General features: G+C 36.2%; 1 protein-coding gene across 1 annotated transcript in view; it reads right to left on the reverse strand.

The window, feature by feature from the left end:
• Positions 1-3,189: 3,189 nt before the first annotated feature.
• Positions 3,190-17,254, reverse strand: part of LOC134804710 (uncharacterized) — a 35,355-nt gene continuing 21,290 nt past the window's right edge. Inside the window, exons 6-12 of the mRNA XM_063777870.1 lie at positions 16,121-16,252; positions 15,121-15,288; positions 14,548-14,737; positions 11,706-11,857; positions 11,509-11,624; positions 6,409-6,567; positions 3,190-5,957 (exon numbers count right to left, since the gene is read on the reverse strand). Coding sequence (XP_063633940.1) covers positions 3,544-5,957; positions 6,409-6,567; positions 11,509-11,624; positions 11,706-11,857; positions 14,548-14,737; positions 15,121-15,288; positions 16,121-16,252 — 3,331 coding nt within the window. The 3' untranslated portion in view covers positions 3,190-3,543. The remainder of the gene's footprint in view (positions 5,958-6,408; positions 6,568-11,508; positions 11,625-11,705; positions 11,858-14,547; positions 14,738-15,120; positions 15,289-16,120; positions 16,253-17,254) is intronic.

Consider the following 17,254-nt stretch of genomic DNA (forward strand, 5'->3'; position numbering starts at 1 on the left):
GTAAAAATGTACTAAGAGGAACCGGTTTTTTATAATCCCACACCAACAGTTGAACGAAAAACGGAATCGATTATTAGTCTCGCGGATACGTAAGGGATTCTCCCTGGACGAAATGTGATTATTGTGTCGGTTGTACATACCATTATTGCTAAAATTTGTCTCGTCTGACCAGATAATATTATTCAGAAAATACTGATTTTCTAGGATGAGCCTCTCGATTTCATGGCAGAAAATAAGTCGTCTTTCAGGATCACCCGGCCGTAATTTATGTACTAATCGCCCTTCAACGTAACTTTGGAATTTGTATTTTTTCAGTACACGGTGTATTTTGCTTTTCGAAATTCCGATTTCTTCTTCACCTTCCCTCACTGAACTTTTAGGATTTGCCTCAAAGTATATCAAAATGTCGAGTTCATCGTCAGTGTTTGTCATTTGGTGCCGCGGTTATGGTAAGCGATGATCGAAACGTCCCAAATTTATCAGATTATCCACCAACCGTTTCATAATAAATCGAGAGGCGTAAGGGCATTTTTAATATCCTTTCTACAGCTGGAAATAGACTCAGCCACCTCGTCTTGCTGTGATACAACAATTTTGAATAATTTACGTCTATTTACTCGCAAATGTCTTAATGCTTCGGTGCGCACAGTGTAAACGGAGAAATGATTGAAGAGTTTCATTACTAAACTTTCGATATCTATAGAAAGAATATCGGTGCCATGTTGTATGCAATTGTGTACTATAAGTGCCGGGTAACAAACTCCAGCCACTTCTTTTTCGAGGATATTTTTAAGATTGGTCCACACATTTTGTCCAGGTTGACGATTCACACCGCCAAAGTTAACATTTATTTGCATTATCAGCTGTATACGATACACATATTTCCAACAAATCATATTTCTGCAGGGTTATTCTTATTAAGTCGGTTATGGTCTGAGCTGTTTCTTTTCGTGTGTTCCGTACGTCCATCACCTTTGTAGTAATTCCTTCTTGCCAATCGAAGAATTGCATAAGAATGGGGAGTATTTTTTCAGCCCCATGATTACTCGCATCTGTTGAGACACCTATGTAGTTTATGTTCTCTAAGGACGCTTGAATTATTTTTATGACCCATGGCGTATCAACGCCTGTAATAATGGCTTCAGCCTTTGTGCTTGCACATGAAATACTTTGCGCTGTGTTAGAATCAGGAAATATTGTGTTCATCAATACGTTCGTGCAATCCATTGATTTAAACGACTGATGGTGCTTTAGTTCATGTAAAGCCAGGGTAGCTTGTAAAGCAGGGTGCTTGGGGACAAACCACCACGGTAGGTACCTAATCACGTAAATACAATTTTGTGTAGAAGCCAATGTTGTGTTCACGCTATCATTCATAAAGAGAATGACGGAAAACTTCCACAAATCCAGCGGAACTCAAATTTGTAACGACACAAGTTTTTGGAGTTCATGCCATTTTAGTTCAAAATGGCAGTCCTAATTGGCATGAGTTATCATGAAACAAAGGTCTTCCATCGAAGATTATGACTTTAAAATTACAGTTACAAACTTGCATCCTTTGATAACGGAGTTTAATACTGACTTAAACGATCTTGGTTGAAGTCTAAAGCGGATAGCGGGTAGGTACACAAGAATCGCATAAAATCTGACGATTCTTGTGTACCGCATGGAAATTTAGTATTGATATGATTTTTAAACCGTTTATCTATATCCCCACGTAAGCCTATCAAAAGACCGGGATTTCTAGGCCCGTGAAATACAAATAATGTGACACATTTCGAAAAACTTTCGTCACTTTTATGAAATTTTGTGTCGTCTCAAAATTTATTTTTGTGTAGTCTCAAAACTTATGAACAGACGAGGTAGTATTACTTTGACCTGAAGAAGAAATTACTCTAGTCGTCGCATGTCCTTTAAAACCAATCAGTTTTGTTTTTGTTGGGTCCTTGGGAAAACTGGTTTCATCCAAGTTCCAGATGGCAGATGGTTTGTCGGTACCTACCTAATAATGTAAATTTTTCATTGTCTCCTATAATAATATGAAATATGTGACTTTCCAGGATAGTCTTTAGTGGGTATCCACGTGTCGTGACACGCTCTGATAGTCTAATTTATGAGCCAAAAGAATTCGTAGTTTTTCTATAAACGTAAAGGGATTTTGAAAGGCAGCATAAGAGGTTTGCAACTTTAACTTACCTGCCCGCCTCTTCGTTGAACTGTTGTAACATTTCCTTAGCGGCGCCATCTCCTGTTCCACAATTAAATGGTCTATCCAATACAATAAAAAACAGTAAAATCAATGCAGTATTTTAAGAGTAATATTTATTAATCCACACATATGTATATGAATAATACTAAGCGTCAAAGTATATAATTGGCATGTTTCGCGAAGTGTATTTCTTTCCCATCACGGAAAAATGGTGTTTCAGACCTTTGCGAGGCGTGCGCGGAGCCGAAGCCAACACGTAGAGCACTTTTGACACTTTAATGAAATGTAAGGGGTACGCCGAGCGGATACTGCCCCTGTTCTTGCCCGAGTCATAGGCGTGGCAGGATCCGCCAGGGTGTAAGGACCATTGAGAGTTGATAGAATCTAAAATGAACTAGGCTATTTGGTATACTGAGTGACTATATATATATATATATATATATATATACGAAACGGTTTCATTAGAAGAGCATGCAGGACGTACGATTATAAATTTCAAAATTTAGATATTTTCAATGAAAAGTTATATAGTTTCAAACGACTGACCTTGAAGTGTATTAATAGGCTTTAATTAGATAGTTTATAACTCTAAGTGCACTTTTTGTTTGTTATTAAAATTTATCCGTTTTCGTTAGGATGCACGAGTATTTTTGTAACTTCTATTTCATTCCAAATTCGAAATTCCATTGAGTATTTTAGTAACTTTAATTTCATTTCAACTTTGAAATTCCATTTAGTTTTAGTACTACTTATATAAGTTGTATGGTTTATATATTCTTATTAAGGAAACTGTAGGTCTATAAGTCTAATAACCGTTTACTGTAATAATTTATTACTATAAGAGACTGTTTGTTTCTAAATAAAGAAAGAAATAAATAAATAAATATATATATATATATAGTTGTATTACGGCGCCTGTTCTTATTGGTTCCAAGGCTAGTGTCCATACAAATCTGCCTCCCCCTCGCTATTAAGGCGCTTTGTTCAAAAGGGCAGTAATAAAAATGCAAAAATCAGACCTATGTTGATACAATTTTTTTTACTCTTAAATCCGTTGGGAATACGTTGTTAAAGTCCTTCGGGTTATTAGCGCCCACAAAATCACAGGTTTGGTTTACTTAGCGCCACTTTCACCATTCCACTAACCTGGGTTTAACCCGTTAAACCTGGAGTTACCAAGGTTACCAGTACAATTTGACACTGGGTTAACGGTTTAACCGCTTAACCCCTAAGGGTTAGTGGGATGATGCAAGAATCCCTTAAAGGACTTATTTCTGAAATTAAATAGGCAATTTGATACTAATATTAAAATTTAGAGAATTTCAACAAAAATGTTATTTGCTCTTTTTTGCGATTTCCATTTTCTTCACAGTACCAGTACTAGCTTCCGTATCGTTAGATGAACCAGAATTTGAATGTTCTAGTTTGTTTTGATCACTTTTATCATTACTTATTGCACTTTTTAAACTTCGGTTTAATATCGTAGAGGATCGTATAAAACCCCTTTGTATCACTTTCACTGCTTTTTCTGGAGGTCTATGAATACTTTCACTTCTTTGTTGTAATTTATTAATACCGTAGTTAGGTTTGATTTGAGCTGTTTTTTCAACACATGGGTCATTTGGTAGTTGTAAATCTGTTATGCACACGTAATTTTCTTTAGATGTTGGAACCGTATAAGTAGTATTTACTTTCACTGGAACTATTTCCATTTTTTTCTCATATATTGTTGCTGGACCCTTCGAATCTAATATGTCCTCGGAATTAGTAGGAGAGTCTACCCCTCCCACTAACTCTTGAATTAGTTTATCTTCACCTAAGTCTTCGGTGAAGTCACATTCCAAAATATCCATGTCATCGTCAGAACAAACGGAAGAAAATGATGCTACTGAGTAGTCGTTACACGTATGAAAATCGTCAGGTAATCTCACTCTTGGTACGTTACTCGACATACTTGTTAAACTCGGTGATGCTTGTATAAAATCAGACACGGATACATTGATTGCATCATCAGATGATATTATTACTTTTGGATATTCTCTGTTCTGAGAAGTTAAAATGGGGTCTCCGCCTTTATAAGTGCTCGCTTTTCGCTTTGAAAATTCATCAATATTCTCATAGTTAATAGGAGAACAATTATATTTGACATTTCTACCTGCATCGGATGATTCAAAAGAAGACAATGGTTTAGAATATTTATACGCGAGACGCCGATCCAAAGTTGTTGTTCTTGGTGGCGGTTGTGGAGGAATCTTAAGAGAATCTGAATCACTTTCTATACTTCTTTCATATTGACGAAATGTTTGCAGAGCTGTAGGCTGCAAAGAAAACCTTTTTTGCAGTTGAGGTAAATCTGGCAAAACTTTTGGAAAATTCCTCCTCTTAATTGTCAGCAGAGCTTCTGATGTTGATAAGGGCTCTACTTCTACACTGTCACTTGCAGACGTAACATTAATATCATTTCGGAACGTAACAGGTGGCAATATATCTTCTAATCCTTTATCTGACTTAATTGTGTTTTGAAAAATATTTTCGTACTTCATGTCTGTGACTGGATCTGAACTGGAATGTTTATGAGATATTTTTAAAGGAATCTCATCTTTTTCTATAGACAATGTTACTTCGTTAGTAAATTTTAATTTATTTTCATTTTCGGAATGTTTTTGGTCAGTTATTTTGTGTGACTTTTTTAGCTCTATAGGTTCTTGTTGAAGTATAGAATTGGTCCGAGCCGTTGGTGTTGCGTCTATTGCTACAGAAACCTTTTTAGAGGCTGAGCTTTCGGTCCCCTTGCTTTTTAAAGAATCCGTTGATTTACCTGCATCTTTAATGCTAGAATTGATTGATTTTTTATGACTGGAAATAGATGACGATGAACTAAATTTAGAAGCTGAGGCGTTTTTTTGACAATTGGCGTTATGTAATATAGATTCTTTTCGTCCAAATTCAGTAATGTGTAATGTTTTAGGTATTTTAGCATTTGGTAGTAATTCTTCTGATCTTGTAAATATATTAGGAGGAGCTGATGGATTGTTGACGTTAAGTGCAGTATTCGATTTTCGCATTATATTAGGTGAGCATCTATGCATTACTTCATTTGCTATCCAGTCCCTTACTTTAGTATGTGCATCTAAAGTACTAGTTGAAAGATGTCTCCTGAGTTGGAATCGTTCTCGGAAACCACCTGAATCGTCTGATTTAGGCGTCTTGCACAATTCTTGTTTGTTTTTTCCAATCTGATTGCCTCTCATTTTACTAAGACTCATTGATTTTATAACACTACAACCAGTTTTTAGCGTCTGAAGAGCATTCTTATCATCTTTTGAATTCTTTTGACCGATTATGTCAACCTCCCCGACATTTGCGCGGGTTCGACGATTAAGTTGTACCATATTTTCCCGTAAATTGATATTTCTCTTCTTAAAACATAAGATGGCGCAAATTCCAACATTTACGGCTAGAAAAAGGATTCCCAGTGACACAATAAGAGTAATTGTTGATGTGGACGTTTTCACTTGAACATCGTTAAAATTTTTAGGCTTTGCGGTTGAAGAATAAACTGTACTTTTCTCTATTATTTTCGGTGAAATAGGTCTAGACGGTGATTTGATTGATTGTATTTCGTGGTAAATAGCATCAGTATTTGGCGAATAGACTGGTGGAGAATAAGGTTTTACTCTGCCATACATTGGCGAATTAACCCGAGGCGTATCAATGATAGTCGGTGTCCAAATTCTTCTTATAGGATCTGAAAAAAACAATCATACGTACGATGTAAATATACAGGATGTCCCGTTTAGTATGTATCACTCAAAGGCTATTAATAGAGACCATTAAAGCTAGCGATTTGCCTCTATATAATTATGTTCAGCGAAATAGGAGTACTACGTTTGGTTACCCATGAAACTTGTTAGATTGTAACTTAAGATTAAAATAAACATTTTACATAATCAAAACTTAGTCCAAATTTTGTTTCGCATATAACAGTATTTAGTACATATGTAGCCTTGTATTATCCTACAATTAAGGAAAAATGATCTTCATTTATGAAATCATGAGGAATTGTATTCATTAAACAAATGTATTTTGAACCTAGTCCCTGTCGCTAATCGTTACAATTTGCAAAAAAAAATAGCAGTACTCTATAAGGTGGTAAAAGCGATTCTCAACCCGAGTATCTATAAAAAATCATGAAGTACCTTGTGCTCTGTTAACCACTTTTGGCTTTTGTGTTGTCGGCATAGGCGTAAACTCGTATAAAGGGTCTCGGACAAATTTCGTCATATTATTAGGCAAGGTGTCAATCCAAAACTTGGTATAGCGGGATCTGTAAAAACTGCTTACTAAAGGCGGAATGTCTGAAATAAAAATATTTTTTATGAATTATCCTAATCCATAATTGATCTGAATGATTCCTTAATTATTTTAATTTGACAAATAACGGGGTAAAAGATCAAAATATGTATTTCGGTATGGGGCGGGAACATATTTTAACACTATAAGATGAAACCATGTTTACAGATAGCAGACCCATTTCCTATTGTAAATTCTTCCATACGTCCATATTCATTGGATTGCCGGATCTCGTAAATGGCAGAAAAGTACTCATAAAACCACATTTAATTTAAAAAATACACAAATTTCGTTAATTAAACATTACATTGTATTAAGCTTATACACAGTAGTGTACAATTTAATAGAAGTTAGACTAAGAAAAGTCTGCAACGATTTTGATAGCACACGCAGTGTAAGTGTTATTTTAAACGTCACACTTCTATGAAATGATGACGTATAAATAACACTTACACTGCGTATGCTATCAAAATCGCTGGTGACTTTTCTTGGTTTAACCCTAGCAGTTAGTTTATATTAGAGTAATTTGATTAAATCATTTATATAAATAGGTTATAAACAGTCAACAGAGCCTCAAGCAAGCAAACAATCCAAGTAGTCGGTCAAAAATCAACAACAAATTCCGAATTTTGAACCAACACTCTGCGAGTAGGATCCTCTTATAGATTAAATTCATAAGCTTAGATTGAAATTTATGAACAATGATGCTAAATTGAAATAATTCAACTCAATTATATTTTTTATTGATTTTTTAAGTTTAATAAGAATAGCTGCTACGAAGGGTAAGTAAGCTGGTCTTGACTTATTTTTTTTATTTCTATTATTGTTTATGTAAATTTTACTGTTAATTTTGAATGAAGGTGGATGTCAAGGGAGGCCATGTCGATTAGCGACTAAAAGATAGCGTAATTTCCGTACCCCGGGGTTTTCGGTGCGGAAATGATTTGAGAAAGAGTAGAGATAAAGAAACAGGTTAGTCTGAGAAATTATCATATTATGCCTAATGATTCATTAGTAATGAATAGGTAACTAAGTTTCTGCGAATTGTATACCCAGTATGAAACGGTTTTTTTGTTTGAAAGAGTACCTATCTATGCTTTCAGGTTGGTCTCATTGTCATCCAGTCAGGATACGGTGACGGGACGGGACAGCGCATATTTGTTCTTGAAAATTATCATTTTGTGAAGTGAAGATGATGATGATGATGATGATGCTCTCCTGACCGATTTCGGCCACAGCGACTGTGTGCTCTGGAGTCTGGAGTAGGCAATTTTTAACTCGTGTAGTGAAGCCGGTTCTTTTTTGCTGTTGAAAGTACCTAAGTCTGCCTATTGTAAGGGGAACGGAACCTTAATAGGTACAGTCGCCATCAGATATATCGGAGCGGCCAAGGTGCTCACAAATATCGGAACACGCCTCTATTGTCAGGGCGTTAGAGCGCGTGTTCAGATATTGTGAACACCTTGGCCGCTCCGATATATCTGATGGCGACTGTACACAGACCATGTCCCGATATGCTATTAGTCGTTTTTTTTGCGAGTAAGAGTGAGAATATTGTAGTAAATACGGGTGTTAACATATTTTTTTTTTGCTCTAAGGTAGTTTTACGAATGGTTACAATTACAGAAAATGTCGTTATTTGACAGGAAAGCAACTAAGCGCGTATCAAAGTTAAGCGGTCAGTGATACAAAACCCAATAATGATAAGTGCTCAATGCTTTACATTTCGTACCAAGTCATCATTCATCAAAGTATCGATATTTTCTTGTCAAACACTGCAAGTAATATAAGGTAAACGTACTAGTGCTCGACATGTTAATGCCCAATAGATGACACCTTGCTGTCACCTCTATTGACAATGACTTAAGTGTCAAGATGACATGTACTGGGACCGCGTCGAGCACCAGTACGTTTACCTTACCTATTACTTAAAGTTTCCATTTCCACTCACTTTTTAACCGACTTCAATTTCATAGAAAGAGGAGGTTCTGTATTCGGTTGTGGCTATTTTTTTTTAATGTACCTACGTTCACTCCACTCCGACATCCTCAATTTTTAAAGGCACATGCATGGTGATTTGGGTGTTTTCTAAAGCAACTCGAGTATTTTCTCCCGAAAACCACTAATTTGATGAAGTAGACCTGATGATGATGATTGTTTTGATGATAATGATGATGATTTTTTAAATGTAGTAGGTATGTTCAGCGAGTACTCCGGCACGTGTGATCCGATTTGAGTAATTCTTTTTTTGTTTGGAAGATGTTACCTCCAAGAGTCCAAGGTGTTTCCGTATTATTTTTGGTTCTATCTGATGATGGAATCCATGAGGAATTGAGGGAACTCCTCAATTTTTAAAGGCACGTGTAAAGTGATTTCGGTGTTTTCTAAAGTAACTCGAGTATTTGCTTCCGAAAACCACCAATTTGATGTAGTGCAACTGTAGCCTACCTACCCCCGATCAGTAGCCTTACCAAGAGTTTGACATTGACATATTCGCTAAAGTCTTCGTAACTTACCTACTTTTTATGCATCTCGTTCGCACTAATATGCCAGTACGAGCGATGCATAGAAAGTAGGTTACACACACGCTAGCGAATATATCACTCTCAAAACTCGTTGTAAGCTGGTAAGGCTACTGATCGGGGGTTAGGGTTAGGAGTTAAGGGGTCGGGGAATGGCGGTTGAAGGGTTCCTGGTTCAGGGTCGAGGGGTTCCTGGATTAGGGGTTGATGCGCTGTGAGGTTGAGTGTTCAGGGGGTTGAGGGATTGGGTCAGTGGCGGGGCGGAGGATGGATTTAGTGTAGTGACAGGAATTATAATTTCCCAGGCGGACTCGAGAAAATTCCTGATTACATATTTATTAAAGTAATAGGCACACGAATTTAGTGTTAAACATGATCTTGTTTTTCATTCATGCGTCGCGCTTAAAACTAAAAATGGAAAAGTAAAAACTTTTCACAAAAAAAAGCAAACCGACTTCAAAAAGGATGAAATAAAATATTATCCTTTTTTAAGTCTATGCGTTACCAACTGATGTTTGAAGTCGGTGCCAAGCCAAACAATACCAGTAAAATGGTCATCTTTATATATCAGGCTATAAATCCCATTAGAACTGTATTAATAACTATTATAAATGTGTAAGTAATTCTGCCTGCCTGTGAAATTTGGCAAGAAGGTAAATTGAATTATTTTGTATTTTGAAATGTGGTCCTCTGGATAAGGGACGGGAAATAACTCAGTCCCAATCCCACACTTGCGTGCTTTAGACTGTTCGAGCATTAGCAAGAAATGCTCTTTTAAAAAATACGACGGCAAAAAAAAGCATTAGATTTACACTAATAAGCCGACAAACATACGGACTGCCCCAAGAAGGTTTGATCGTGTGTTCCGAGGTGTGTTCTTAGTTTACACTTTTGCACCTTACTTCTTTGTAATAAGACGTAAAGTGTAAACATATCTTTAACGTCGACTGTACCTAAAGTTCATTTCAATAGAACTTGCGAGCTATGTAAACAAAGGACGTAACTTTGTTTTGTCACTGTTTCTCCTTGAATTTTCACATCATCTCATCAAACACCATTGAAACACATACACTATACACTATTAAAGCGGTCGTTACCGTAAAATACAACAATATATAACTGTATCTTGGATATTTCAATAAAAGTTTAAAATGGTTTCATAAGTTAGGTTATTAGGCCCTGATGTAATGACGTTTTTGTTTCTTTTACATTCTACAATTGTCTATGATGGGTAGTGTTGTTACTAAAGTTGGTGATATACTCGTAAAGCCGCTACACACTACCCGACTCACAGTAAAGTCATACTTTAAATGCAGTTTTGTTTCTTTTAAAAAATAAAGGATGGTCTCCTTTAAGTAAAATGAGCCAGCTTAAGGATTTAAGATAGTTTCCCTCCAGGGCCCGACTTATCTTTCCACCTTCGTTTTTTTTTAGCATTAAAAATAAGGTAAACAATCTTTATATGTCTTTGTTTTTGATTGAAAAACACATTTTAAAAATAAGTTACGGCAAATATGTAACAATAATGAATCCAATACGATCATTTATATTCTTCTGCTTTCATAAGTAATAGTTACTGATTTTTAATAAGCGTAATTAAAAGACATGTCAAGATGGCTTACCTTCTTTCAAGTTCTTTCTAATGCAAAAAAACGACTTATGGGTGCGACGCACCAAGGTCGTGATGCAGTGCGATAGTGTGTTACGGCCTTAAGTAAAGGACTAAGTGAGACTCTTGCCCATCACTAGTAAATTCATCATTCAGAGACAATTTCAATATGGCGGTTTGTTTACATAGTTCGCAAGTTCTATTGAAATGGACTTTACAGAAGGTACGTTCATTGTCGTCGTGTAAGGCAATCCAACGTACATCCTTATCAAATCGCACCAAAATTATATCGTATGCTTCAAAATTTGGCTTGGCACTGACTTCAAACATATCAGTTGGTAACGCATAGACTTAAAAAATGATAATATTTTATTTCATCCTTTTTGAAGTCAGTTTGCTTTTTTTTGTAAAAGTTTTTATTTATTTGTGAAGAGCATTTGGTGCAATAACAAACCGACCGACTTAAGGTTTAGCTACACATCAAAATTATATAGACTGAACAACCTTGTGTACTTTACATCTGTGATGTTATGTTACCAGTATGTTACCCATCACAAGAGACCTAGCTGGAATTTTATAGGCAGGGAGATGAGTTAGAAAAACATGTTGTCTATTGTTTTCCTACATATATAGCTAAATAAAATAAAAAAATCGTTCATCTAAAAACTAGATCAAGATATTCATTTGGAATAAGGAAGAAATATTAGTCTTTGCAATTCAGCGTTAGTCCATACATATTTTTGTACATATTAAACATAGTTAGGTACATATACTTACACGTGCTAGAAAAGTGGACTGAAATAAAAAATGTTTACCTAATTTTAAATAAGATTTATGTTCCTCGTTGTACTCTGGCCATTCAACGTTATATTGATCCCATTGCCTGCGGTCTAAAGTAAAATATTCGTTTACACTCTGCGTATTGGGTGTTCTGAAAAAGTATATGTATAAAGATAAGTTAAAATAAACGAAATAACTTTTTTGCAAGTTTATTTGTTAAAATTATGCTCACCCGATTTTTACAAAATTAGTCCATAATCTCATTATAGCTTCACTCAGCAGTTTTTCTTTCGGTGTGTATTCGGAATGAAAATGAGTATTAGCACCACCCAGAGGTGCACCCAATACATAAGGCAATTCTTCTCCGTGGACACTTTTATTCAGCTGCAATATAATATAATGTTATATGTATTTAACATTTATGGAAGCCTAATACACTCCGTAGCAATGAAAACAGATCACTATGTATTGTATGGTACACGAGATGAGCCCTTTTATTATGGTCCCTTAGCCAAATGGCAAAAACGGAATAAATATGTCATGCCGGTCTGTCTGTCTGTATATCACAGCCAATTATCTCAAAAATTTGAAACATAAGTGTACTTTGTAGCCGGTACTAGGTTTAACAATTATAATTAATAATATGTATATATGTACATAAATATATTATATTTTGTATATATTTATATTTAAATATTTTTTTCTTGCTACATGTATGAATTTAAAAGAATACACATGTATCAAAAGTAAACAATAAAGACTCGCAATTGGCCAGTTTTATTTTATTGCTCTTGTGTAGGTATGTAACTAGGGCAACCTGTTGTACCCCGGACAGCTAGTTTTATTTTTCGAAAAACAAAAGGCTTCAGTATTGCTGTATACCTGAATACAGAACATGAGATATGAAAATTATCATGCTTGATATAACGTTCTAAATATTATACCAGATTGTATTTCTTGAGACACCGGTCTCTCTCAAGTTTCGTTAATAACTTAATTTCGATATTTAATTAAAGCCTGACACATGATCACGCGCCATGTTGCGGAATTTCACTGAAACAATTTTTTTCATACTATACTGAACTGTCACCATATAAGAGAGATTAACAGCGCCCTCTTGACAATAACCATATATTAGTAGGTCAGGCTTTATGACGTTTCAAATTATTATTTGCACTCCATTTTGGATTTCACGGGCCTATAAATCCCGGTCTTTTGATAGGCTTGCGTGGGGATATAGATCCAACACGTAGCGGCTCCTTGGAGAGCTTTAATATCATGTAGAACGCCTGCTGGAACCCGTTCACAGGTGCAACAATAGACACCCATGAACCGGTCTCAGCAGGCTTTGGGACTATTGTAGAAAAAGTGAACAGTATACCGGTCTATAGATTGAAGTTTGGGTGGTCAATGAGACTGGGCTATTGTAAAGAGGTCGGACACCTGCTATAACAATGTTTTACACGTTATCGAGGCAGGCGGTGACTTGCCGCTGACTAGATGGGCCCCTGAAACTGCCGTCACGAAGACGACCAGGAGGAACATCGGTGTGAGCGGCTCAGGGGTGTCGAGAGGTGTGCGCCGCTTTCTACCCAGTGGCTGTGCCAACTCGCGTCTTATGCATCTTTCACTTCCACCCCTGGAGCATATAGCTCTAGCGACTCCTCTCTGGACGGCCAATGAAGGCAAGCCAGAGCTGAGAGTCCTGCGGGTCCCCTTGGAGTCCACTCCGACCGACGAAGACACGCCGGAGACGGAGACCCTGACCGACTCTCGGGAGCACTCGGGTCCGTGGGGTCGTTACTCCCCATCAGCTCGCCACAAGCAGCGCGACAGCTAGGGCAGAAGTAGCTACATGACAGGTAGGCGGAGAAGTATGCTGGGCGCTGGATGTGCTTTAGGCGGAGAAGTTGTCTGGGCGCTGGATGTGCCTTTTTCTATTGTGATTTTTTGCCGTTTTGTGTTGCCCCCCTCAACCCCTCCGTGTCGCCGCTTTCTGAGGCCTTGTGTGGAAGGTTCAGGTGCTGGACATTCTTCACTTTCTTCAGACATTATACACATTTCATATCTTGTTTTGAAACTCATAATTTAGAATTTAGAATAATAAATAATTTGGTCCAAAATAATAAAAGTATTTTTTTTTTTGAGATTATTATTATTTGTTTGTCCTTTCCACGTCTCGGGACCATGGGGTCCCGGACTTTTGACAGGCGTGCGTGGAGCCGAAGCCAACAGCGCAGAGGCCCTTTAAGACAGTTTAATCTAAAAGCAATTATTTATTTTATTGAAACTTTATTGCACAGTAAAAAATATACAGTGACAAAAGGCGGACTTAATGCTACACGGCATTCTCTACCAGTCAACCTTTTTTATATAAATGATATATTTAAATAACCGCGGGAATGGAATGATTGACAACTGACCGAGGTAAAACTATGCCCGGAGTACCTACAACAGTTTCCCCTATATTAAACTGTTGACAATATACCTAAGAATATAATTATTTGCTCTGTACTGTATATTATTATTTATCCGAACTAAATTTGCCCATACAATAAAATTATTGGACTAAATTACGGCTGGACTAGTTCATCGCTCGTCAATGACCTCTGCGCTCTACTGATTATCATTCTAGGCCAAATAGGTAATACTGGGCAAAACTATCCCATAGGTACGTTTCTAGGCCCAAGAAACATTTAATTAGCAAAGTATTTCAACAGTAGTTTTATGACCAAGTTTGATTTTAAATCGAAATAAATGAGAATCGGCTACGGGTGAGATGAGAACAATATGGACAAGTAGAGGCCTAGAGGCAAAAAGGCGGGAATATCTATGTCTTTACTGTTCGACATTGTGCGAAGTCGGAAACAAAGGTAAAGTTTTACCTACCAATCTCTGTAATATTTGGCCTCGGGTGAAGTTGCGTTAAACGTTAGGTACTTTGTTCCAGCGAGTAAGTACACCACGTCGTTCCCGTACCCGATTAAATAGACAAAGGTACCGAAATTCAAAAATAAGATTAAAGCTCAATTGGCTTCTTTCATCGAATCAAAAATACTGATACAGGTACTCACGGCAGCGTAATGTGTGCTTATTGAATTATGCCCGAACACATAGAAGTATGATTGCGCATTTGCTTTAGAATGATAATTAGCGAAACTAATTAGGGGTGACAGAGTCCTGGCGTCGCTGAATAGATTGAGGATTACGTCACGGTTCGTTTCGACGCTCCATCTTTGAGGATCTAGCTTTGAAGGGGCATATCTGAAAAAGGTAGTGATAATATACTTGGTAGTCACTAGATAAGTTTTGCAATAGACAAATATGAAACAAAGAGGTGGCCTATCACATATAATGCTTTTTAAAACTATATTTCCATAGACAATGATTGGCCGAAAACATTTACTTTCATTTAAAATTTATTTATTAAAAAATCTCAACTGTGTATGAAATGAAAATGTTGCATATAATGTTCGTAAATCGTCCTTAGGCCACGCCGTAAGCACAACTCATGAAGATTCATTTACGTACGTATACACGGTGGCTATGAAATATTAATTTTTCGGTCAAAAATAAAACATCATGCATTTAAGGTTCGTCATCAGATACATCGGAGCGGTATTATAAAATAAATAAATGGCACTTACTGTTTCAATATATCTTTTATGGGTACATCGTCGGCACCTTCAAATATTAACTTAATATATTTAGTAATGAATTCGTCACGCTGTGTTTCTAAAATACCATGTTCAAGTTCGATAGCCCCGAAGTCGTGATAGGTTTCATATTCCGTTACTCCGCTTAAAAGTTGATACCTAGAAATCAATAATCAATCAATCAATTTAATTCAGACCATGTCCATAGTGTTAGTATACATTCCCTTAATATTATGTTAATTACTTAAACCTATACTAAATTATAACAAAATAATAATACCACATTATTTCCTTTATTCATTTAATTTCTTAGATTAGGTTATTTATAATATGAATATAAAAGTAAAATATAAATACACTTACAAAACAATAAAAAATACATATAAACACATTATAAGAAACCTAACCTAGTTAGGGTGCCGCCAGCAGCGGGGCAAGGCCCAAGCTACCGGATACCACATTATTATTATTATTTTCAGGGGTTTTTATATCTCAGCATAAGCTGGTAATTAATGTCAGCTAAGGGCCTAAGCCAAGTAGATGACATACAATCTAAAATATACATTTAAAAAATAGGTTAAAATTCAACTTATTCAGTTCTAGATTCATCTTGTTGCAAAAACTTTCTAACGATTCTGCAGGTATTTAGTATCGCAGCTTTCTGCAGCTGCATAATCACGTTATAATACCTTAATAGTAATAATAACGGATCACGTTAAATGCGACATCAATTACATTACAAAAAAAATAGGTATGCTTAATAATATTTTATGAAGTCTTCCAACATAATATTAAACTGACGTTTGTTTGAGTTTCAATGTAAAGGCGATCTCAATATTTTTTCTTCACACTTGATTGTTAAGCATAGCATAATCTGTAACTATTATGTGAGTTTCTTACTATAAAACACGAGTCAAGAGGACTGACGTGGTTTATTGCTTCGAATGGATTAATCAAACGACAGTTACCTATAGCGGCTTGTAAAACTTACTTGCTCAAGAGATTAGGATAAGAAGCCATGATTTTAGACGGCTTGTCGGGTATGAATGAACCAGCTACGACTGGTCCAAGCGGAGTTTCAAATTCCCTCGCCAGGATTTGAATTTTTTTTATTTCTCCTAATCTGAAAGTAGATATAAATAACGTTTATTATAATACCTTCGTTTGGTACAGTACAGTAAACATGTCACATTAATTAAGGCGTGCTTTTCCCGTTGGAGCTAAGCGAACCAGTTTTTTGAATCCATCGGAAATATAAGAAACAATGTTTTAAAATTGTGAAAAAAATATATCTTATACTTAAGGATCTGGCAGATATGTTTTGGATCTCAAAAACATGATTAGATAAACTTTGCTCGATAGAAAAAAATTCCAAAGTTACGCCTTTTTTTAACAATAAATCAATCTCAGAGCTACAATACAAACTTCATTGGCTTGTTTTTTACATAAATGTATAGGTAATAAGATAATCTAGATGGTTTGGATCACTTTGTCTCGGTAACATCATTAGAATAATTTCTATGTTTCAATACCTACTAAATCCGCAATCGCCATCACTCGCGAACGCACTTACGCCCTCTTCAGTCGCGCGGCAGCGCTTGTAGAGGACGGACCTGCGTCAGTGTGTTCCGCGCGGTCACGTGATTTTACCATTTACAAACAATGGGAATCAAAGCATATGAAACGTAAGAAAAAGTCACTAAGTGCTATAAAAACACACTTTCTGATAACAGAAGCATCTAATACTTTACGAGGTGCTTGAAAGCGCCTAGCTTTCCTACATCAACAGTTAAAATATTTCAGTATTTTCACTAGGTCAGCAACCAATTTCAATGTAGGTAAATAATATTATATTCCTAGATAATATAATTGTGAGTATGTAAGTATGATATATTTACAGTATTTCACCTTTACTGATATACCTACGTCCGATCTGTAAAATGATTATATTCCTTCGTGCTCTTTGACTCCTTTGAATATCACAAATTATTTATTTGGATTGATACAGTATGGGGATGTTACAATATATGTATAGTGTTACGCTTTTAGTATGAGGGTGCCGAAGGCGCCCGGCTTTGGATCGCATGCAACGCGCCACGCCCGTCAAGCGTGCAAATTCATCATC

Source organism: Cydia splendana, chromosome Z (genome assembly GCF_910591565.1).
Source record: "Cydia splendana chromosome Z, ilCydSple1.2, whole genome shotgun sequence".
Taxonomy (NCBI): Eukaryota; Metazoa; Arthropoda; class Insecta; order Lepidoptera; family Tortricidae; genus Cydia; species Cydia splendana.